At 41.9% G+C, this 23,852-nt stretch overlaps 1 protein-coding gene across 5 annotated transcripts in view; it reads left to right on the top strand.

The window, feature by feature from the left end:
- Nucleotides 1-969: 969 nt before the first annotated feature.
- ULK4 (unc-51 like kinase 4) overlaps nt 970-23,852 on the top strand; it is a gene marked incomplete at its 3' end in the record, with an annotated part of 169,697 nt that continues 146,814 nt past the window's right edge. The window contains exons 1-16 of one of the 5 annotated variants that reach the window (XM_079947173.1): nt 970-1,179; nt 3,928-4,073; nt 5,493-5,592; nt 6,215-6,354; nt 6,429-6,588; nt 7,496-7,597; nt 8,859-8,942; nt 9,135-9,210; nt 9,348-9,443; nt 9,869-9,990; nt 10,996-11,065; nt 11,168-11,273; nt 13,066-13,170; nt 14,649-14,709; nt 16,769-16,950; nt 20,921-20,967. In XM_079947173.1, the coding sequence (XP_079803299.1) occupies nt 3,936-4,073; nt 5,493-5,592; nt 6,215-6,354; nt 6,429-6,588; nt 7,496-7,597; nt 8,859-8,942; nt 9,135-9,210; nt 9,348-9,443; nt 9,869-9,990; nt 10,996-11,065; nt 11,168-11,273; nt 13,066-13,170; nt 14,649-14,709; nt 16,769-16,950; nt 20,921-20,967 (1,589 nt within the window). In that variant the 5' untranslated portion in view covers nt 970-1,179; nt 3,928-3,935. The other 4 variants (XM_079947175.1, XM_079947176.1, XM_079947172.1 and 1 more) reach the window with 4 other exon arrangements.

Genomic DNA, 23,852 nt, shown 5'->3' with positions numbered 1-23,852 from the left:
CTGGAAAACTGTCTGTGGACAAACGCCAGCTCCCTCAGCCTGAAAGCTAGATGAGTGCCAAAACGCCATAGTCGTCTTTGACTGGACTTAACCGTCCAGGGGTCCTTTACCTTTTTTTTAACCTTTTGCACCAGGTTGTAAATGTGTTAATAAGCCATATTTCTGAAAGACACAGCAGTCTTCACCATGTCTTGAATGGAAACAAAAACTCCCTGGAATCTTGCTACCGTTTGCAGAGACTGGGGGGTAGGCACCCAAAGAAGGAAAATCCCACATGCATCCCTGCTTCTCCCTTGCTAGAAAACGTCACCACAGTAACAATAGGTACCTATCTGCCACAGTGTCATACAAAACGCAAAAAGGTTTTTCGCAGCACTCAGAATTGTCTCCCTGGGGCTGCCGCCTCCTGCTGCCTAACGGTAGGGCCGGCCAGGCAGAACGGATTCTGGCGGGCGTTTCAACAGCTCTTTGGCGAAGGGCTTTCGCTCCGAAACTGTTGCCCCACTAGAGGTAGCAACACGACGAAACGTAAACACAGGAGGGGGTTGGCAAAGGGGGCTTAACCGCGGCAGCCCTCTGGGAGGACGGAAGGGCAAGAAGGGCCAATGGTGAGGTAGAACAGGCTTCCTCAAACTCAGCCCTCCAGATGTTTTGAGACTACAATTCCCATCATCCCTGACCGCTGGTCCTGCTAGCTAGGGATCATGGGAATTGTAGGCCAAAAAAACATCTGGAGGGCCGAGTTTGAGGAAGCCTGAGGCAGAAGCAAGCCTCGCACTACTCTTAATCTGTTCCCTCACCTGCGGCGGGAAGGCCGCAGCCGGGACAAGGGGTCCAATCCGTAAAGGCCAGGTTTCCATAGCAACAGAGGAGAACTCCGGCTTGCGCAGGGCGACGAACATCCGGGTAACCCTGATATGAGGGGGCGGATCTAACGCAGAGAGCGCGAGCCCAGGGTCTCTCTCTCTCTCTCTCTCTCTCTCTCTCTCTCCCGCCCCGCCCCAAACTCCCCTCAGACTGTTGTTTCCGGCGTCCTGTGCCGTATCTAAGATACTGAAGGGGCGGTTAGGACTAGCCCACACGATGGCCCAAAAGGGGGGGGGGAGGAGAGAGGAGGAGAAGGCTCCAACCGCACCATGTCCCAGAGAAGCCAGTTGACTGACGAATGACTTTCTCCCGGTAGAGTGTTACCCCAACCCTACGCGTTCCGCCGGGCAAAAACACCCGCTTTCCCTTCAGCCGGAAAGGCCTCAGAGGCACACCCCCCCCCTGCGAAAATGGAGCGGCCTGCGGAGGGCGGGGTCTCTCGCGGATTTCAGTTAACGGTTGCGGCAGAAGCGGCTCTCTGGCGCCCCGCCCCGCGCGCGCTCCTTTTGTGTTCTGAGCGGGGCTGGCGCGTCCTCCTTCCCTCGGAGGCGAGCAGGTAGTCCGTCTTCTCTTCCCTTCGAAGCGTTGCGCGGGATGAGGCCGCGAGCGAGCCGTGTCTTCCGCGCCCCTCAGCCCTTCCTTTCAGTGGGAGATATTATTATTATTATTATTATTATTATTATTATTATTTATTATTACTACTTCGTCCCCTCAGGGGAGTCATTGGGGGCTGAAGGTGGGAGCTGCTTCCCTCAGCAAAAGAGGCAGCGTCCGGAGGATTTAAAAACGCGAGTGTTTTTTTGGTTTATTTTTTTGCACTCAGCGGTCCATTCCGAGGAAAGGATTAGAAATACGCCGCCCCTTTTGCCATCACCTTCCCCATCTTTCTCCTCCTCTTGCTGCTTCTCCCCCTTCCTTTCGCAGAGACTCGGCGCCTCTAATAACTCTGTAACAGTTACAGATAGGTTGGTCTGCCATAGTCAAAACAAAATAAAAAAATTCCTTCCAGTAGCACCTTAAAGACCAACTAAGTTAGTTCTTGGTATGAGCTTTCGTGTGCATGCACACTTTGTATCTGAATGCACACTTTGTATCTGAAGAAGTGTGCATGCACACGAAAGCTCATACCAAGAACTAACTTAGTTGGTCTTTAAGGTGCTACTGGAAGGAATTTTTTTATTTTGTTTTAACTCTGTAACAGGCAGGCATTCAACAGGTGAAAATCCCTTGCTCTTGGGATTTCCGCAAGGGGGAAAAAGAAACTTGCCCCGCGTTTCTGCCTATCTTTTTTCCTCCTCCTATTTACAAAACCGAAAAAAGAAAAATTACAAACATCGAATTCAACATCCATATTCATTTTCCGACATAAACCTATTACATAATTAGCTAAATTAAAATATACCTAGGTTTCTCCCTGTCTTGTTAAGAAGTCCACCAAACGTAGCTGAAAGGGGATGGGGGAAGTTCCGGTGGTTGCTACAGACACACACACACACACACACTGCTTTTTTTTCCTAAAAAAATGTTTAGGGGTACTCTAATTTTGACTCAAGAAAATCATCATTTTATAGTTCAAATTGGGGGAAATAAATACAGCAAATGGACAAAAGTACAAAGATTCAGAAAATGTTCAGAGGTATGCGTACCCCCAGAAAAGCAGACATACATATATATATACACACAAATATGTACACACACATATAAACACACACACACACACACACACACATATATGTACACACATATATATAAAAGCTGCTTTTGCTGCAAGAGCAGCTTGCTTTCTAAAATATTTTGAACTCTTGAAATCCCTTTCTTTTCCCACATTTTTTAGTTTATGCAAACATAATTACAATAAAAACAGCACCAGCCCTTTAATTAAAAGCCATCAGTTCTCAAAAGCCTGTTGAAACAAGAAAGTTTGCATCTGCTTGGGAGGGAGTTCCAGGGTCTGGGAGCACCAAAAAGGCAGTGATGGTGATGATGATAATAATGTTTTTGTATATTTCCTAGGATCCATAAAGATTGCCGTATAATCTATCCCAAATTCAATTGGGTGTTGTAGACACTAATTCTCACTGTAACAGGTCTATGGGTGTCCTGTAAAGTTTTCTGGCAAAACTTCATAGCTGATGGATATGGAGCCAAGAACAGAACTTGGCGCCACCAGGAACGACTTTTCTTGCAAGAGCAGCTTGTTTCTTTCAAAAATATCTTGAACTCTTGAGATCCCTTTCTCTTCCCACATTTTTTTTATTTATTCAAGTTCTTAACATGTAATTATAATCTAATGTATAATCTGCACTGCTAATTAGTTAATTCCCCCTATTCCAGAAGAGAAATATGTTAGTAAGTTACCTATATAAATAATCAGCAATTAAAATGGGATTTATTCTAGTCCTTTAGAAAGAAGGTACAGCTTATTCTTTGGTGATATGTCACTTTGTATACCATAAGTGTTACCTAGATTAAGAGTTTTCAGGCTCTCCTCATGAACATTAAAGTCATCATATGTAAAATACAGTGGATGCTCAGGTTGCGAATGTGATGCGTGCCGGATGCATGTTCGCAACCCGCAGCGTTTGCAACCTGCGCAGATTCGGCAATTCTGCACATGCGCAAAGCGTGATTTAGCGCTTCTGCGCATGCGTGACCGCCAAAACCCGGAAGTAACCTTTTCCGGTACTTCCGGGTTTCGGCGGTCCGCTACCTGAAAAAACGCAACCTGAAGCGACTGTATAACTGTATTGTGTTGCTCAGGCTCCCTTAGTTGTAGGTTGTTGTGCTTGTCAGGGATGAGAAACTGGTGGTCCTCCAGAAGTTGGCTCTGCTAGCTGAGGCAGATGGGATTTGGACTCTAGGTACCTCTTGAGGGCCACAGGTTCTGATTCTCTGGTGTAAGTTATTCTCTTAAGACTATGTAAAACTACATGCCTAAAAACATTTTGTAGGTTATGCTATTCAAAAAATCAAGGTGTTCATTCTTATATTAAATTAGAGGAGTTTTCCTTTCATTTTGAGGTTTTAATTTTGTGGCTTTGATTTAATTTATGTATACAGATTTTATTATGGAGAACTTTATTTTGTATGAAGAGATTGGAAGAGGAAGCAAAACAGTTGTATATAAAGGCAGAAGAAAAGGAACTATTAATTTTGTGGCTATTTTGTGCACTGAGAAATGCAAGAGAGCTGAAATAACAAACTGGGTAAGAACTACATTGATTATTTTAGAAAGAGATGTAAATGAAATTATTCAACATATTTTCAGATACAAACGTGCCATCTGGTTGAAAAAGTCCACAATAATTTTGAACAAGATCCATGTTCCAAATAGCTGTACTTTAAAGGGGTTCTTTAGCAGAATCTAGAAACTTCTTTTTCCTCTTAAATTTTGGGTGTGCTCAGATTGGATAATTATGGTGGGTACCCTGAGTGTTCATTGTATGCTTCGTGACTGTTTCATAAGAAATACTTTGCATTCTGGAAAAATAATTCTGTGGAAATGCAACAACTGGTGACTTTTATGAGGTAAACAGTCATTACATATATCTCTGGAGAATTCACTACAGCTGTAATTCAGATGTGCTGGAGAAAGATGTGGCTGCTGTATTACAATAGTGTGAAGAGAGCTTGGCACAAAAACACGGCAACCCACAGGATTTTTGTGTGCCACAGTTTTGTCTGAACTGATTTGGCAATTGCTTAATCAATCCCTATTTTACTTAATTCTGAAAGGCTCTTGTCTTGGGCAGTTCTCTCTCTCTGAAATAACTCTGTTGGGGATGAGAAGCAAGAGTAATATATGGTATAAATGGCTGGATTTGATTCCCATTTCACCTTTGTTACAAAGACTAATCAGGTTTGATCAAATGAAGTGTTCATGAAGGGCACTTTAAGGCAACTTGTGGTTTCAAAAAAAGGTTTTTAATTGACTAATCTCAAACTTTAAAAAAAAATACAGTGGTACCTCGCAAGGCGAATGCCTCGAAAGACGAAAAACTCGCAAAATGAAAGAGTTTTTCGTTTTTTGAGTTGCTTCACAAGACGGATTTCCCTATGGGCTTGCTTCGCAAGACGAAAACGTCTTGCAAGTTTGTTTCCTTTGTCTTGCAAGTTTGTTTCCTTTTTCTTAAAACCGTGCATTCACTTCGAGGAGCAACTCATAGCACATGGTGTGGTAGCCTTTTTTGAGGTTTTTGAAGACTTTGGTGATTTTTGAAGCTTTTCCAAAGTCCGTGCTTCGCAAGACGAAAAAATCGCAAGACGAAAAAACTCGCAGAACGAATTAATTTCGTCTTGCAAGGCACCACTGTAGCTATAGGCCTTCAATGTTTTGTTCAATCCTTTTCTTTCTTGAAACTTCACAATCTGTAAACCATCAATCACACCTTTTGTTTTGTACTTTTCTTGGAACATAATGAATCCACCCCAACATTTTTCACAAATGTATTAATCTGTTACAATCCTCTTGTGCCTTTCCCATGGGGACTGGGGGAATTCTAGTCTGCTACATTGCTTTTTGCATAGACATCTCTTGAATTCCAACTTCTTAAGGGCTACTGTTCCATTTTGTGCCTGTCCCATCCTCAGCCGAAACCAACTCAAATGTGGATAATCTGTTGCAGGTGCGCCTTACTCATGAAATTAGGCACAAGAACATAGTAACATTTCATGAATGGTATGAAACAAGCAATCACCTCTGGCTTGTGGTGGAATTGTGCACAGGTAAGCAGCTGTTAAACACAATGTTTTGTGACCGTTGTTTCCCAAGGGCCATCTAGAGAAGCCTTGAGGGAAGGATTTGGTCCCTAGACTCCCCACCTCACATTTTACTAGGTCCAATCAAAATTTCACAAGTAGGAAGCTATCACAGAAAATGATTGTTCTCATATTGCTGCCAGTGCAATCGGGCCAGGATTGGTGTTATATGCTCAAGCAGGCTTGCCCTGGTGAGCAACCTGATCGCTGAATGCTGTGCCAGTGGAAGTTTCCGTACCATCATCAGAGGCAGCCCCAAGTATAATGTGTTGCAGTAATCTAACCTAGAGGTTACCAGAGCATAGACAACAGTAATCAGCAAAAAATAAAACTTACTCCATTGGCTCCAGTGCCCCATTTTTAAATCTACACTTCAGGTTCAGTCGTTCTTTCTACCTCCAGCATCAGAGGCATTATGGCTCTGAATACTGCATGCTAGGAATCACAGGTGGGCAGTGTAGATCAAAGGTTTTGTATGCCTATTTTGTCAGAAAATGCTTAAGGATAAAAATTTACATAGTACTACAGAGGTCAGTTAGTTTGTTTTTTAAAAATACTTCATAGCAGAATATCCATAAATGCCTTACAGGTGGATCACTGGAAATGGTAATTACTCAAGATGAATGTCTACCTGAGGTGGTTGTGAGAGAATTTGGTGTTGATTTGGTTACTGGACTCCATCATATTCACAACCTTGGAATTCTCTTCTGTGACCTTACACCTGGGAAGGTAAGAGGGAATGATTTCTGAAAGCCACTTAAAAAAAATATATTCAAGAAATCATTAATTGATATACCTTACAGATTCTCCTTGAAGGACCTGGTACACTGAAGTTCAGTAACTTTTGCTTGGCTAAAGCAGAGGGTGAAAACTTGGAGGAATTTTTTGCTTTAATTGGAACAGAGGATGGAGGAGGTGATAGTGAGGAAAACTCAAGACAAAATCTGAAGAACAGATTCAGAGGTACATTGCAATATGTAAGAACAACAGTTGCAAAAGACAGAGTTGTAATTAAAATTGTGCAATGGTTCTATTTTCTGAAACTTGAAATGGGAAACTAATTCAGTGATATCTTACCCTGCCTTATTGAAAGCAGTGATTCTACATTTGATAGATAGGGCATCTGTGACCCTCAGTATGTTGCTACAGCTTCCATCATTCTTCACCATTGGTTGTGCTAGTTAGTGACAGTAGTAATCTCTTAGGGTCCTTTCCTCAGTGCAAAGTCATACCAAGCAGTTATGTTTTCAAAGAGCTGAGTTGTGTGGCTATCAGTTTCATCAGAAAAATGCTGGGTGCCATATTACCCCAGTCTCCTTTCCTGAACTCTCCAGTTCTTTCACTTTGGGGTTACCTTCCTGCTGTTGTAAGGTGCAGGGCTAGACAAAGTAGAGTGCACTCAGTCTTTGCTTTTACGCTTCTTCCTGGTTGCTTGTTACTCTGTGATTATTGGAGCTGCTCTGGGTATGTTTACTGTACCCTGTTACATTAGCAGAGACTTAGAAGAAAATCAGTCTGAAATTCCTTTGAGTATCCCAGAAATGAGTTTAAGATGAAAGCAGTAGTGGACACCAGGGTGGGACGCCACCAGCCAGTTGTATTACTGCTGTTTATCAGGAGGTATAAAGCGAGGGGTGAAGTTGGCATGGTGCAAATGGTGGAGCATATCCAGCACACTTGTTGCCAAGCTCCCCTTGGCTTCATCTCTCCCCCTCTACCTCCCAGTAAGCAGTAACATTACCAGCTGGAGATCAGATGAGTGATCCTACCCTGCAAGACCATCCACTATTGGATAAAAATGTTGGTGACTTTTGAAAGGATGTTTATTACAAAATTAGAGCAAATCACTATTCATGACTTTATTTTGTAGGTACACTGTCATATATTGCTCCAGAAGTGATAGAAGGAAGCGACTTCTCTATAGCCAGTGATCTGTGGGCATTGGGCTGTTTGTTATATGAAATGTTTTCAGGTATTGTATTATTTATACTAACATGGTTAACATTATGTTACAATGTTAATTAGTGTTATAAAGCTAATACAATTCAGGAACATTAAGATGGAGATGTTGTTCCATTTATGAACCTGTGTAGGTTCCTTTGCTATTAATAGAGCTGTGAACATCTAATTTGTATAGTCATTAATACAGTTACTTAGTAGAATAAGCAGTGAGACATGCGGCAAGACATTGAAATGTACTTTCGGTTTAAAGATTATTGTGTCTAAGGAACTGAAATGTATGGAGAGACAGGTAGAATTTAATCTCAGAATCAGACTAGGATAATCTCAGCCCTTGGTTTTTTCCCTTCGGTTAAGTTAAAGTTCTTGCTGCAGACCTTCTTCATTATAAATAAAATTTTAATGCTTTATTGCATATTCATGTAAATCACTTAGACAGTTATTTTTATCACGTGACTTATAAATTGTGTTAAATACATAAAAGTAAAATAAATAAAATGAACACTCTGATTAAATTTCAAATCATATCCCAAGTGACTGTTCGGCTACAGTTGGTAGTCATCATAACCCACTTTGCTGGTCTATGGTTGTCTTCTGTGGACCTTTGTTGTATGATAATGAGGAGTGGCTGCTGCAGCCACAGCATTTCAGAGTGGGGATGGAAGAAGATGATTAACTGACAATCTGTTAGGGCCTAACTGAATGATATGTGAGTAATTTGTGATTTCATCTTCTGACATTAACTTTTTAGCTCTCCCCACCCCCCCAAAAAAGTTGTCTTCTGCCAGTAGGTCAAATAGTATGGGGTTTTTTGGTGGGTGGGTGTTTAAACTATGAGAATGGCACAGAGGAAAGATTCCCCTACCTCTTCTTGTTTCTGCCCAGATCCCTTTCAGGCCTTCCTGTGGCTGCTTTTTCTTCCCAAAGGAAATGTCTCTGGATGTGATCTCAGATCTTCTGCATCTTGATTATTTTGACCCCCCCCCATTGTATATATATTTATGAATTATAGGTGTAACTCAGTGTTTCTTGCTGCCAAGAGCCTTAAGCAAAACAGATGAAAAATTCCAGTTTTTAGAAATCAATTGGTATAATGCTGCCAATTTTCTATTATTATTATTATTATTATTATTATTATTATTATTATTATTATTATTATTATTTTCTCTTAAATGGACTTGTAATAACTCTTGGCTCATGCAAATAAAATTATTATTTAATTGTTCTGATGCTTATTCAAGTTTTACTGAAATCTTATCTACTTATGTTTCTAGGAAGACCTCCGTTCTTCTCCAACAGTGTTACTGAATTAGCAGAACAGATTTTACATGAAGATCCTTTCCCACCTACACAGCAAGGTATTGTTCCTTAGATAAATGATGGTGAAAATAATTTTAAAAGTTTATAAAATGGGACAAATGAGTGAATGATTCCTTTCATTCCCTCCTTAAGAAGTTAATATATGAATTCTTTTATGTTGCTGTTTTTAGATTTTGGTAGTTAGTAGAATCATATTTGTTTCAAAATAGAATAGTTTCATTATCTTACAGGATCAGCACCTCTAGAACCATCTTCAGACTTCCTTAACTTGGTTGATTCTTTACTTCAGAAGGATCCTCAGAAGAGGTAAAATTATGATTTGAAGATCTGGCTATTTATTAATGATACACACTGATTAAAAAAAATCAAATCTAGAAGTTTGTAGAATTTAAATTGGTACTGTATGAGAGGATTGTATATGTATTTTCCTATTTTATTTAAAGATTGACTTGGGCCAAGCTGCTGCAGCATCCTTTCTGGAAAGATGCTTTTATCCAAATTCCCAGTGACACGATCTCCAGCCAAGAAACAAGCTCCAGGTACAGTAGACTCAGTTTAAAATTAATTTGGAATTTGGAATTCTGTTGCTTAACAAACTTATTGTGAGAAGGATGTATGCATGAGGCTAAAGATTTCTGACAAAGTGGGTTCTGTCTCTTGAATACTTTTGCCACAACATGGCTAGTTTTTAAGATGTCACAAGATTCCCTCTCTTTGCTGCAACAAAGCAATATGGTTTCACCCTTGGCTATAGCCCTGTTTTTAGAGAGCTGCTGTCCTGCAACCCATTAGCAGTGTAGCTGATATCCTTGGACAACATAAATGAATTAAATAAAAAATTGCTTGTCTATATATAAATAAGTAAAAAAATAATTTTGCCATTGTTTAAGGATCTGTCCAGAATAAAATGCAAAGAAATTTGCATTGCCTGCAAAGTACATTTCATTGTCAATTGTTTAAACAGCAGGAAAAAAGCTGAACTGCTTGAACCTGGAGAGTCTGAGATTCAGTTAGAGTGTAAAAGCCTCCCAGACATAGTGTTGCCAAGAACAGAAAACAATCAACTTAACAGATCTTTCAAGCTGGGTAAGATTGCACCTTCGTTTTATGTATTGGTTCAGGAATGGGGAACTGTTTTGGTTTCTTGAGCCAGATTCTTACCAAAATAGGCCTCATGGGCCAAATTTGACGGGTGGATGGGGGCCACTTACCTGCTAGTCACTATTATGATAACACATGATTGACAGGTGTGTTGTCCTGCCCATCTGTTACAATGACTTGTGCAGGGTCCTGTCAGGACCTGGGGAACCACTGCAGAAGTGGCTTGTTAGCCCTATTGCTTGGCACTTCCCAAAGCAGCAAACATGGGGCTAGCAAAGAGATTCCTTTTCCATCTTTATGGGGCATGGGGACAAGGAAGCTGGTATTCTATAGGCATCCACTGTGTGCAAGAGAGGTCCATCTCACTGCTGATCTAAAAAGTAGGTTTCTTCCCCCTGCGTTTCACAGATCAGCTGAGAAAAAGGCTTTTTCACTCACACCGAGTAACTTGAATAGCAGTTATTTCTGTCAGTGCAGGTTCATGGAGGGCTAGTGGAAAGTGTGGGGGCAAGGAGAGAATGGACAAAGGGCTAAGAAGAGGGGGTGCAGAGTGAGAGATTCAAAAGCACCTGCAAGGAAATTACATTTGTTAGTCCTGATCGAGCAATTGACAGGTGGGTGTAGTTTAGGGAAAACAGCTTTGGGGGGCGACCATGTACAGTCGTACCTTGGATCCCGAACGCCTTGCAAGTCAAACGTTTTGGCTCCCGAACACCGCAAATCCGGGAGTGTGCGTTCTGGTTTGTGAATGTTCATTGGAACCCAAACATCCAACGTGGCTTCCGCGGCTTCTGATTGGCTGCAGGATTTTCCTGCAGCCAATCGGAAGCCGCACCTTGGTTTGCGAACATTTTGGAAATTGAACGGACTTCTGGAACATTCCGAGGTACCACTGTAATGTAAAACTGAGAACTAAAATGTGTGCTTGAAACATTACAATTGTATACATAGTTCATGCTGGCAAATAGTTACAATGTTTTCTTTGTCAAGAAAATCCAGAAGAACTACGCCCTAAAAGTGCTGTTGATGGTGAATCAAATGAATCTATATTTCTACTCAGGTATGAAGACAGCACACTTTTAAATGAAGTTGTAGAAAATAATTCAGATAATTTGCATTTAAGTATTCAGTTTTGTATAAACATGTGTATATTGTCTTTCAGTTCTCGACCCACCCCTAGAACTACCACCACAGTGGAAATAAACAATGCTGCTGCTGTTCTAGCTACAAATTCTGCACACACATCATCTCCAAGTCCTTCAGCAAAGGTGAGTGTAGTTTGAAGGAAATGGAAGCAAGAGACTGAATTCCATATGACTGCTATAGAAAAACAGAAGAGGAAGAGCTGTCAAATCACAACTAGGAAAAAATTGCATTACTGAAGCCAAGGATGGTGAGAAAATAATTGACAGTGTCAGAAGAGGCACACAGATTGAGAAGAGTGAGGATGATGATGAGGCCCTTATATTAAACTAGAAAACAGCAATTGATAATTCCTGTTAAAACTAGATTTGGTGGAATAAATTACCGTATTTTTCACTCTGTAGGATGCATTTATTCCCCTCCAAAAATGAAGGGGAAATGTGTGTGCGTCCTATGGAGCGAATGCAGGCTTCAGGCAGCTATCCACAAGCCTTCGGAGTGTGGCAGGAGTTCCCGCCGGGCTCAGAAGGCTTGCGGACAGCAGCAAGCTCTGGGAGCGAAGGTGAGGTTGTGCGCAACCTCGCCCCTGCTCCCGGACCCGTTCTGGGGGCTGGGGTCGGGGGACCTCGGGCTTCCCCGCCCTCAGCCCGGCAAGCCCCCGCTCCCGGACCCATTCTGTGGTTGGGGGAAGCTCAGGTTTCCCCCGCCCCAGCCCTGCGGCTAAAAATGAAGCCAAGACAGCTAAAAATGAAGCCATCCCGCTCGCTGTCTTGGCTTCTTTGCTCTTTGAATTTTTTTTCTTTATTTCCCCCCCTAAAATCTAGGTGCGCCTTTTGGTCCAGTGTGCCCTATAGAGCAAAAAATACGGTAAACAGAAACTAGTGATGGAGATTATCAGAGAGCTGAAGGCAAAGAAGCAGTAGTACAGCCCAATCTTAGTCCTTTGTACAGAAGGAAATCTCATTTATTTCAGAGGGGCTTATTTCTAACTATAAATGTTTAGGGTTCTATAATGGATGCTGTAGGTGAGCTTCTGTCGCCTTGTCCCAGCTCCTGCCAACCTAGCAGTTTGAAAGCATACCAGTGCGAGTAGATAAATAGGTATTGCTGTGGCAGGAAGGTAAATGGCGTTTCCGTGCACTCTGGCCTCCATCAAGGTGTCCCATTGCACCAGAAGCGGTTTAGTCATGCTGGCCACATGACCTGACAAGCTGTCTGTGGACAAACACTGGCTCAGCCTGAAAGCAGAGATGAGTGCTGCACCCCATAGTCTAATTCGACTGGACTTAACCATCCAAGGGTCCTTTACATTTTTTACTTTTAGTATAAAAGTTGCACCCTCAATAAGCTTTGAAGTAGAAGTGTGATGGGATGGTAACACAAAGAAACAGGAAGTATATTTCCAGCCTGAAAACTACCAGTATGTTATAAGATGAAGAAGAGAGAATGTAAAAAAGAGAATAATGAGGGGTTACAAAACAGAAGGTGGTGGAGTAAAGTGTGGAAAAAATGAAGCCGTTGAATCAAACAAGCAAGAATACTGAAGGATCAGGATATATTTATAGTGGAATATATCTGAGTGATTTTTTTTTACATAACGAGCAAATTATTGCATAAGATTATGATAGTGTTCTTGTACATCAGGAAATGGTGAGAAAAAATTCAGCTGTTGAATTGATAGGTCCTAATGTACTTTTCTAGATAATGGGATTCATTACTTTCACACATATCTCAAGAATCAATATTGTCACTCCAGGAAACCAATGAATTAATTCTGCCTGCCTGCATTAATATCTTTTGGAGTTGACAAGGAAGCCTTCTGGTGCCTTTTAATAATAAATGCAGGAGTTGCACAATGTTTGCTGTGTTTAAAATATATGTCATTGTAAATACTACTACTATTTGCTTATATTCTAGGATAAAAACATATGCTGCAGCCAGCAGGATATAGAGTCCAAAGTGAAAGAGCTTATCTTCTTGGAGTCTGACCTTATTGTCACCCCTGTAATTGATAATCCAAAGGTACTATTTGAACTTACCATACATTACTTTTCAAATAATATGTTCAGGAATTTATAGTGTTTTTTTGTTATCCGTTGCACTAGCTCAGTCGGTAGAGAGTGAGACTCTTAATATGAGGGTTGCGAATTGAACCCCATGTTGCGCAAAAGGTTTCTGCATTGCAGGGGGTTGGACTAGATGACCCTCTTGGTCCCTTCCAAATCTACAATTTTATGGTTCTACAGGGATTAATCTTCAACTATTTTACTCCCACCTAGTGGCCATACCTGCTTCCTGCAGGTTTACACTAAATTCTTATGCTAAGCAAATGGACAATTTTTGTATCAGTTGATAGCACTCACATTAATGCAAGCCTCCACACCAGCAGTCACAAACCATTTTTTCTCTGGGGGCACAATTGGAATTTTGAGATGGTGTTGAGGGCAACCAGTCACAACACAGCTACTTTTGGTATAACACAAAATGGCTGCCACCACCAAAAGAACAGAAAAAGAAGATAGACAAGAACATAAAATGGTTCAAATATGGAAAAACATACTCATTTTATTTTTATTAACAAGATACGTTTGAAAAACCTTCTTTCCATATACTATTAAGTTTTGGTGGTTGTCTGTTGCTGCCGTGCTGCTGTGGATTAGAGCTAGAAAATAAAAGATAACTGAATAAGTCAAAGCACCTAGAATCAAGAATGATGTTTTCGTTTGTGGTAATTAGGTTTTTAAATAGCCTTGGGCAAAATGACAAGTTCAGATATATTGGATCAGATATGGCATTGCATATTCACAAAAAGTCTGGCTAAAACAATCTGTCAAAACGTAGGTGAGAATCATTACAATATATACGGTAAGTGGTATTGACTCTATATAACTTGTTAAGAATATACCAAAAAAAGCCACAGATCAGTGTTGGAGGTAAACTCAAAATATGGGCCTCCCTGAAAATTAACTTGTTTTGGAAAAAGTTAACTATACTTTGTTCACATTCACTGTATTATTTAGGTTATACCCACTGTGGAGAACCTAATTAAATCTGGCACAGGTTCCAGTTTGGCCTATGAGACCATTCCCCGGAAATCAATCCCGCCCTTTGCCATATATGCCATCAGGTGTGGGGCAGGTATGGATTTGGCTACAAAGGAATAATTGAGAACTTCATGTTTGCTCCCAGTTGTTCCTTTGCATGTGGGGTTCCCTGTCAGTGCCATTGAGCTATTAACACAAACAGGGAACTCCACTGGAATTGGCTTCACTGAGGAGTTTCTCCATTTTGAGGAAGTGTTTTGGAAATCAGTCTGCTTCCTTTGGTACCTTGTTCAGTGACTTCCTACTCGTCATTAAGTTTGTGTATTTATAGCTGAAATATTGACAGCTCATAGTTTATTATAGTAGAAAGCGTTTTATTTGGGGAGAGGTGCATAGTGTACCCTTGGTCTATGAGATGTTCAGAATTGCCTCAAGTCAAACAATTTTTTTCCTCAGATAGTGAAGCAACCACCTGTGAGATTTGACGTGAAAACTTTACACGTACCAGCACATTCAGGTACAGTTTGCTAAAGTAATTATAGGCAACTTGCCATTTACAAGAAAACATTATTCTTTGATACTCAAAAATGTCTTAGTATTCATTTAACACTGTTGTTCTCATGTCTCTGTGATTTGCATCTATTCCCAACTCTCACAAATGTTGATATATAGGATGCATGCCCAAGCAAAAAGGGACAGCTGCTATAATTAATTGTCATTTTAAATTATACTGAGCATAGTTTTGAGGTCACAGCTGTATGTTTTGTTGCAGACCTTGTTTGGCATGCTATATTTTTGGCTCACAAGGAACAGTGTAACAGCACCAGAGTAATAATCCAATTCAACATAAGCTAGCAAAAAAACTAGTTTTTTCACAACGTGCCGTATTTTTCCGTCTATAATACGCCCCCATGTATAAGACACCCCCTATTTTTGGGGACTCCGGTTTAAGAAAATGGGGGGAGATCTATCCATGTATAAGAAGCCCCCCAATTTTGGACATTATTTTTTAGGGAAAAAAACCCTAGTCTTATACACGGAAAAATATGGTAATTTTATATATGCCTAGGTAGAAGGAATGGGACGCAGGTGGCGCTGTGGGTTAAAGCCTCAGCGCCTAGGGCTTGCCGATCGAAAGGTCGGCGGTTCGAATCCCTGCGGCGGGGTGCGCTCCCGCTGCTCGGTCCCAGCGCCTGCCAACCTAGCAGTTCGAAAGCACCTCCGGGTGCAAGTAGATAAATAGGGACCACTTACCAGCGGGAAGGTAAACGGCGTTTCCGTGTACGGCTCTGGCTCTAGCTCTGGCTCTGGCCAGAGCAGCGATGTCACGCTGGCCACGTGACCCGGAAGTGTCTCCGGACAGCGCTGGCCCCTGGCCTCTTAAGTGAGATGGGCGCACAACCCCAGAGTCTGTCAAGACTGGCCCGTACGGGCAGGGGTACCTTTACCTTTACCTTTTAGGTAGAAGGAAGCTCTATTGAGTTTTGTTGGACTTATTTCTGTTTCTAATACAATTGCAACCATAGTCACTTATACCTCTATTTTATGCTTTACTCAAATGATTATGGGTCAGGTGACCTTGTCACACTGTGGTGTGTTCTGCGTGATATATTTATACCTAAAGCACATAGTCTAAAACACATTTATAGGGTAGATTCATACTGACCATCACAAAGTTTTATAAAACAGTGATGCTGCTCCAGTAGCTATTGCAGCATGCTTTTAGTACTACATTAAGCTGCTGTTTATAGAAACAAAAGATCACTATCAGCATACTAACTTTCTTCCTGAGGAGCACTTCCTTATGCACTATTTAGAAGCATTGTCAAGATTTTCTGCTATGTGGATTTGAGCCAAAGTTTTGGGGATCTTGTGACAAGTCAGATCCTTTCTTTGTTTTGCTTCCTGCCTAAAGGCAAGTCTGGAATAATAGTATATCTTCTTGTTGTTTCTTTATTTTGCATACCACCATTCATCTGAAGATCACCTGAGGGGGCGGTGCTTCACAACGTAAAAATACAAAACAAGAACGCAAAATACGTTACAGAAAACAGAAACAAACCAATAACCCCCCCCCCCCACCACAAACACATTTAAAAGGCCGTAAATGGTTTAATCAACCAAAGCCCTGGTTCTTGAGAAACATTGTCATCTGGCTCCCAAAGAGATATATGAAGGAGCCAGGCAGACTTCCCTGGGGAGAGCATTCCACAGATGGGGAGCCATTGCAGAAAAGGCCTATTCTTGTTTTGCCACCTTTCAGAACTCTCATGAAGAAGTCACATGAAGAAAGACCTCAGATGATCACAGGGTGCAGGTTGGTTCATTTGAGGAAAAGCGGTCCTTGAGGTATTGTGGTTCTGAGCTGTTTAAGGCTTTATAGGTCAAAACCAGCACTCTGAATTGGGCCCAGAAACTAACTGGCTGCCAGTGCAGTCGGGCCAGGACATACATTGTATGTTCACAACAAGCTTTTTCAGGGGTTCAAGTAGGGAGAAAGAACTATACTATGTTTCAGTTTAGGGTCTTGGAAAATATATTCATAACAAGTGCTCTTAAAACATTTTTCTTTCCAGCTGAGAAATTGTTGATACTAAAAGAAGATGACTGGAATGACTTCTTACACCAAGTATGTCAGCTGACTGACTCCCCAGAGAAGAGCACAGGGGCAGCCAGAGTTAAACTGAATTTACTTTGCTACCTCTGCACTGTTGTTGGCAATAAGGAAGTAGCCACTAAGTTAATCAGCACACAGCTGGTAAGTAACACTTCTAGAGCCCACAAGTTGACATGCCAGCAAATATGGCAAAAGTCTACCTTTTGATAGGGTGCATTTCATTGGTATTTTAAGAAACTAAGGCTGCAATCGTATGTACACATACCCACTGAACACAGTGAAACTTACTTTTGATTAAAAATGCCTAAGACGTGTAAGAAGAATTAGTGCATAACAAGAATGAAGAACGTTAACGTTCTAATCGTTGTTGTTGTTGTTTAGTCATGTCCAACTCTTTGTGGCCCCATGGACCAGAGCACGCCAGGCACTCCTGTCTTCCACTGCCTCCCGCAGTTTGGTCAAACTCATGTTGGTAGCTTCGAGGACATTGTCCAACCATCTTGTCCTCTGTCATCCCCTTCTCCTTGTGCCCTCCATCTTTCCCAACATCAGGGTCTTTTCCAGGGAGTCTTCTCTTCTCATGAGGTAGCCAAAGTACTGGAGCCTCAGCTTTAGGATCTGTCCTTCCAGTGAGCACTCAGGGCTGATTTCCTTCAGAATGGTTAGGTTTGATCTTCTTGCAGTCCATAGGACTCTCAAGAGTCTCCTCCAGCACCATAATTCAAAAGTGTCTAATCATACTTCTGGATAAAGCATTGTATACATTGATTGTGTGCAGGCTGTCAAATGACTTTGATTATTTGGGATGGATAGGTTGAACAAGGATTAGAAATACTAAAATACAATCAAGAGGACTGTGTGCCTTTCTAGTGCACACATGGAGCTCTTGGTATGTTGTGATATGGCTGATTTCATCAATTTAGCTATATTTGGATAATCATTCAAGGTCATTTTGCAAAGCTGTATATTAGCATCATCACGGTGCGTTCCTAGATCCTGACTTCAGTACGAGGTAAGGGGTGTAGGTTGGACGCGGCTGGCGCTGTGGTCTGAAAAATTTAAAAGCAGCCCAAACAAAGCAGAAAACCTGGTACGACAAAAAGGCCAGAATAAGAACTTTTGAACCCGATAGTGAAGTGTTGCTGTAGAGACCAACCAAAGGAAATAAAATGCAACTAGCACGGGAGGGACCGTACAAAATTGTGTCCAAAATGAGTGATGTAAATTACGTAATCCAACAAGGAGAAGAAGGGCGTAAGGTGGTTCATGTGAACATGTTAAAGCCTTATCTCAGACCAGAAGGCTGGACACTATGCAATACGTGAAGATCCAAACGAAGCCGATATAACATGCCGAGAAGGGAGAGGGGAGAAACTGTGCAATCTACAAGAAATAAAGGTAGCTCCTACGCTAACCCTTAATCAGCAGGTGGAGGTTAAACAGATCATACAAGAATATAGGTAATTTTTCAGTAATACTCCAGGTATAGCTAAGGGTTGTACATCATATTGACACCAGGGATGCCAAGCCCATTGCTGTAAACCCCTATAGGATAACTGGAGAGTATGTGGGGAGAGTTAGCAATGAGGTAAGGGAGATGTTGAAGGCAGGGATCATAACCCCTTCAGAAAGTCCCTGGGCAGCACCCATAGTGTTGTTAGACAAACCTGATGGATCTATCAGATTTTGCCTGGATTATAGAAAGCTGAACCACATCACTAAAGCGGATGCATATCCAATGCCGCGTTTAGATGTCCTGATGGAAGCTATAGGCCAGTGTCATTACATCACCTGCCTAGACTTGGCAAAGGGATACTATCAAGAGAAGAGAAGAGAAGAGAAGAGGAGGTTAAGGGGTGATATGGTAGCCATGTTCAAATATATAAAAGGATGTCACATAGAGGAGGGAGAAAGGTTGTTTTCTGCTGCTCCAGAGAAGCGGACACGGAGCAATGGTTCCAAACTACAAGAAAGAAGATTCCACCTAAACATTAGGAAGAACTTCCTGACAGTAAGAGCTGTTCGACAGTGGAATTTGCTGCCAAAGAGTGTGGTGGAGTCTCCTTCTTTGGAGGTCTTTAAGCAGAGGCTTGACAACCATATGTCAGGAGTGCTCTGATGGTGTTTCCTGCTTGGCAGGGGGTTGGACTCGATGGCCCTTGTGGTCTCTTCCAACTCTATGATTCTATGATTCTAAGTAAAAATGGACCCTAGGGACTAGGAGAAAACTGTGTTCAGAAGTCTCTTAGGGCTGTTTGAGTTTAAAGTAATGCCCTTTGGCTTAAAGAATGCGCCAGCCACTTTTCAGCGACTGGTGGACAAAATCCTGAATTAATTAAGAGGGTTCACAGTCGCGTATTTAGATGATATTGCTGTGTACAGTTCGACTTGGGATAAACACAAAGAGCACTTAGGGTTAGTGCTACAGCGAATTAAAGAGGTGGGCTTAACCATCAAAGCTAGCAAATGCCAGGAAAGGGGGCTCAACAATTCAATACTTGGGACACATGGTGGGAGGAGGAGTGATGAAACCTTTAGAGACAAAGGTAGAAGCCAAACTGAAGTTTCAAAATGGCCTACCCTTACCCCCAAGAAGAAAGTCAGAGCTTTCCTAGGACTAGCTGGTTATTACTGAAAATTTATTCCAAAATTTAGTGAGTTAGCAGACCTTTATCTGACCTAACTCGGAAGAAGGAACCAGATAAGGTCAAATGGACAGCAGCGTGTCACCAGGCCTTTAATGCTTTAAAAAATGCCTTGACGTCAGGACCAGTCCTTGTTGCTCCTAATTATGATCGGGAGTTCCCCATCTTTACCGACACATCCAATGCCTGGATCAGGGCCGTGCTGTGTCAACAGGGAGAGAAGGACGACCTGCATCCGATCACCTTCATAAGCAAGAAATTACTTCCGAGAGAAAGATATCTTTCGACCATCGAGAAGGAATGTCTTGCCTTGTGTGGACATTACAGAAACTGAAGCCGTACATCTGGGGCCGAACCTTTATTTTATGTACTAACCGTTCACCCTTGCTGTGGCTGAGAACAATGAAGAATAACAGTAAGTTGATGAGGTGGGCCCTATCTCTGCAAGACTTTAATTTTACAATTAAAAACGTGAAAGGGTTCCTGAACACCATTGCAGATGCCTTATCAAGAAGACCTGCTGTTGAAGGTTAACCTGTGCACAGTTATAATTTTTCTGTAGTTAACTGAATACCTAAGATGTATCAGGATTTATGTATAAATGTATATTTTGCCAGAACAAAGTAATTGATGTACCAGTGTTATATGGGATGTGAAGGGTATAATAACAGGTTAGTAAATGTTTATTTGCATTAGATATGTAATGCTGATTGATCAGGAGAATAACTAGGTTAAGTTATCCCTCCTGAGTCAATCTACTTAAGGGGGGAAGTATGGGGCGTTTGCCCTCCCAGGTGTGTGACATCATACTGGGTTCATAAGGAAAGGGTTAACTAAGTGTAAAATGACTAACCAATAGGAACCCAAGGGGAGGAGTTAGAGTTAGAGTTGTTAAGAAGTCAGTCTGGAGTTAGAGAACAGAGAGAGGGGATAAGTCTGGGTAGGCTAGTCTGATGTGAGAGAGTGAGAGAATCTGTTAAGGGAAGTCAGTCAAACAGTTGAGATAATCAGTCAGAAGGTATTAAGAAGGTATAGGCTGGTAAAGAAACTAAAGTTAAGATACTGGCAGGAATACTATCTGAGAAACCATAAACATGTTAATGTTTGTAAAATAAACTTGTTTCTTTTGGTTCACTTTTAACAACTGACTGGACTCAGTGTTTCACCAGAGAGTAACTGGTTGGTGGCAGCGGGGAAGCGAGCACAGTGGTGGCACAGGGATCAATAGACCATTAAACGTCCAGGGACCCTGTGTGATCGCCACACTAACCTGCAATATATACAACAACAAAGGTGCAATAGAAAATTGAGTCCCATAACAAATAAAGACCAGTCATTTTTTGCAAGGTCTTTGCGCTCTGTAGGTAAAACTATTAACGCTAAATATGCTATACTTTTTGGTGGTGAACTAAATCACATTGATTAATTTTGTACTTTTTTGTGTGTTTATTTATTTTAAAATCTAGTTCCCTGCACTACTACAACAGTTGCGGATAGCTCCAAACTGGGACATGTAAGTGACAACTAGCATTGGTCTGGATATCTTCAAAAATTGGCCACAAACCTGCCTCTGCTGAGTTCATGCAGGAGAACAAACCACACACCGTACACAGGATCAAGGAAAGGCATATACATTTCCTTCATTCTGGTCTCTGAATAGGCTAGGCTTGCTACCAAAGCAAGGACTGCCCCCAACCCTGTCATACAAGAACCTGGGCCTTGGCTCCTGCATGTGGTCAGTTATCGTCTGGAGCAGAAATAGTATCTTCTATGACACAGTCTAGCAGTGGTAGGCTGATAGTTGATTGAGAAGAGTCCAGGAAGGGCTCATTTACCATATTTTTTGCACCATAACACTCACTTTTTTCCTCCTAGAAAGTAAGGGGAAATGTCTGTGTATGTTATGGAGGGAATGCCTGCGGGGGGGGGGGGATCTGCTGCAGTTGTGAGCAGAGGATCCATGGTTCCCCTTCCTTCCCTCCTCCGTGGCTCGCTTTGAAACAGCAAAGCGGGAGAAGAGCCGCTGAGTGGGGAGGAGAGAGGGACAGAGAGCCTGCTTCTTTAAAGGAGCAAAGCGGGAGAGGAGAGGAGCCGCTTACACGAGTGTAAGCGGCTCCTGTCCGGTTGGTTCCTACTCAGCTCGCTAATAGCAGCAAAGTTTTTCAGCTCATTAAGCCAGAGATGAACGGGGAGGAGGAAGAAAAGCAGAGCCTGCTTGATTTAAAGGAGCAAAGCGGGAGAGGAGAGGAGCCTTCTCCCCTTATACCTCTCTTCTTCATTATTGGCAGCATCCTTCTCCACACACCCCACGCATGCTCCTTGTCCCTTGAGTGCTTTTCCTTCCCTCCCCACTTAAAACGTGGTTACAAAGCACAGATCCACATGGATCCTCAGGATTTTTGCACTGGGTCACCCCAAATTCACCATCAGATCACATAACATGTCCATGGCTACTTCTTGCACCAAAAAAATCACGCACCCACTGTTGCCTGGGGCCGCAGTGGTGCAAAAACGTGGTTACAAAGCATGGACCCCCATGGATCCTCAGGATTTTTGCATTGGGCTACTCCAAACTCACTGTCAGATCACATGTCTGTGGCCACAGCATGAACCACAAAAATCATACATCCACTGTTTCGTTTAGAATATTTTTTTTCTTGTTTTCCTCCTCTAAAAACTACGTGCGTGTTATGGTCGGGTGCGTGTTATAGAGCGAAAAACACGGTACTTACTGAGAATCAGTGGGTTAACAAACGAATATGTGTAGGCTGGTTTACAGTGGCCTTACATGACAGGTTCTCTGAATCATTCTTCATATCTCTATTTAACTTTGTGGTAAGTTTCCCAGTCCCCAACTGGAGACAGTGGCCTGAAAGTTTACCTCTCTCAGCACTGTCTTTGAATACAAAAGGCAGGGTTGTGTCTGCTTTTTGTGGTTCTTCAGAATTTTAGAAGGCTGTGTGTATACCTTGACAGTTAGTACTTTGCAAGTGTTTACTGTGACAGAGAAACTTGTAAAGCTTATTTAAAGCAAAACAGTTCAACTAACGCATGTCTAATTGAAATTAGTGGAGATTATGGCAGCAGTGCTTGGTGAAATGCACTCTTTGTAGTATATTATTACTATTATTTTGTTATTTATATGCCAACCATTTGACTGGGTTGCCCCAGCCACTCTGGGTGGCTTCCAACAAATTAAAACATCAAACATTAAAACCTTCCCTATACAGGGCTGGCTTCAGATGTATTCTAAAAGTCAGATAGTTTTTCATTTCCTTGACATCTGACAGGAGGGCGTTCCACAGGGCAGGTGCAACTACCAAGAAGACCCTCTGCCTGGTTCCCTGTCACCTCACTTCTTGCAATGAGACAACTGCCAGAAGGCCCTCGGAGCTGGACCTCAGTGTCCGGGCTGAATGATGGGGGTAGAGACGCTCCTTCAGTTATCCAGGGTACTGAATATTTGCCATATCTACCATTAAAATACAAATATTTTAAGGCAGAGCTTTCCAAACATTCATGTTGGTGACACAGTTTTTAGACATTCATCATTTCACACACAGTACAGTAATTCCGTTTTACTAGCAAACTAGAGGTTAAACTAACCCTTTTCCAGCCCCGGGAGAAGAGCAGGGAGCATTTGTGCGACACACCTACACGCTGCAGCCAACACACTAACGTGTTGTGACACACAGTGTGGAAAGCTCTGATTTTAAAGAGTCAAGGATTAGTTTGACTTGCTAATCTTCATTATTTAATTTTAATTGTCTAAATAACAGGAAAGGAGATATACTATATTTGTTCATTAAAGTACTTAAAATACTGTTAGGGTTTACATTATATATACGTATAGCATGCTTGAGAGTGACAGGAATGGTGGTGTGACTGAAGGCCAGCACTCAGAGCCACTTTCCTGGTAACTCTCTTCCTGTCTGCACTGACGGTGCTGCATTGCAAAACCTGTAAAAAAGAAGAAAAATAACAGGAAAAGTTAGAATTAGGACAGAGAGAAATAAAACTGGAAGTAATTCAGGAGAGGCCAAAGGAAGCACTTCTTTATGCTACATGTTTCTAGAATTCACCACAAAATGTCGTGCTGGCACACAACTGGAACAGAATACATGGGATAACTTTTGCTAGGCTGTACAATTTCGGACTGCAGGCAAAGGAATGCTTGTGCTTCCAGATATGTTAAGAGAAACCTGCCAGCAGCTGTAGCATGAACATGCTCTATCTCACAGTCTGATGCTGACATAATTTTGTAATGTTATGTAACTTCTCATTCTTAGTGGGAAGCAGTAAGGAGGGCTAGAGGCAGGGTTTTGGAGAGGGGAAGAGACTCTTACCCCAAAAGAATCATTCGGCTATGTCCACCTGTCAGATACAATGGCTGTTATT

This window comes from Podarcis cretensis, assembly GCF_951804945.1.
Source record: "Podarcis cretensis genome assembly, chromosome: 12".
NCBI classification, from domain to species: Eukaryota; Metazoa; Chordata; class Lepidosauria; order Squamata; family Lacertidae; genus Podarcis; species Podarcis cretensis.
This window is presented reverse-complemented; position numbering and strand designations above follow the sequence as displayed.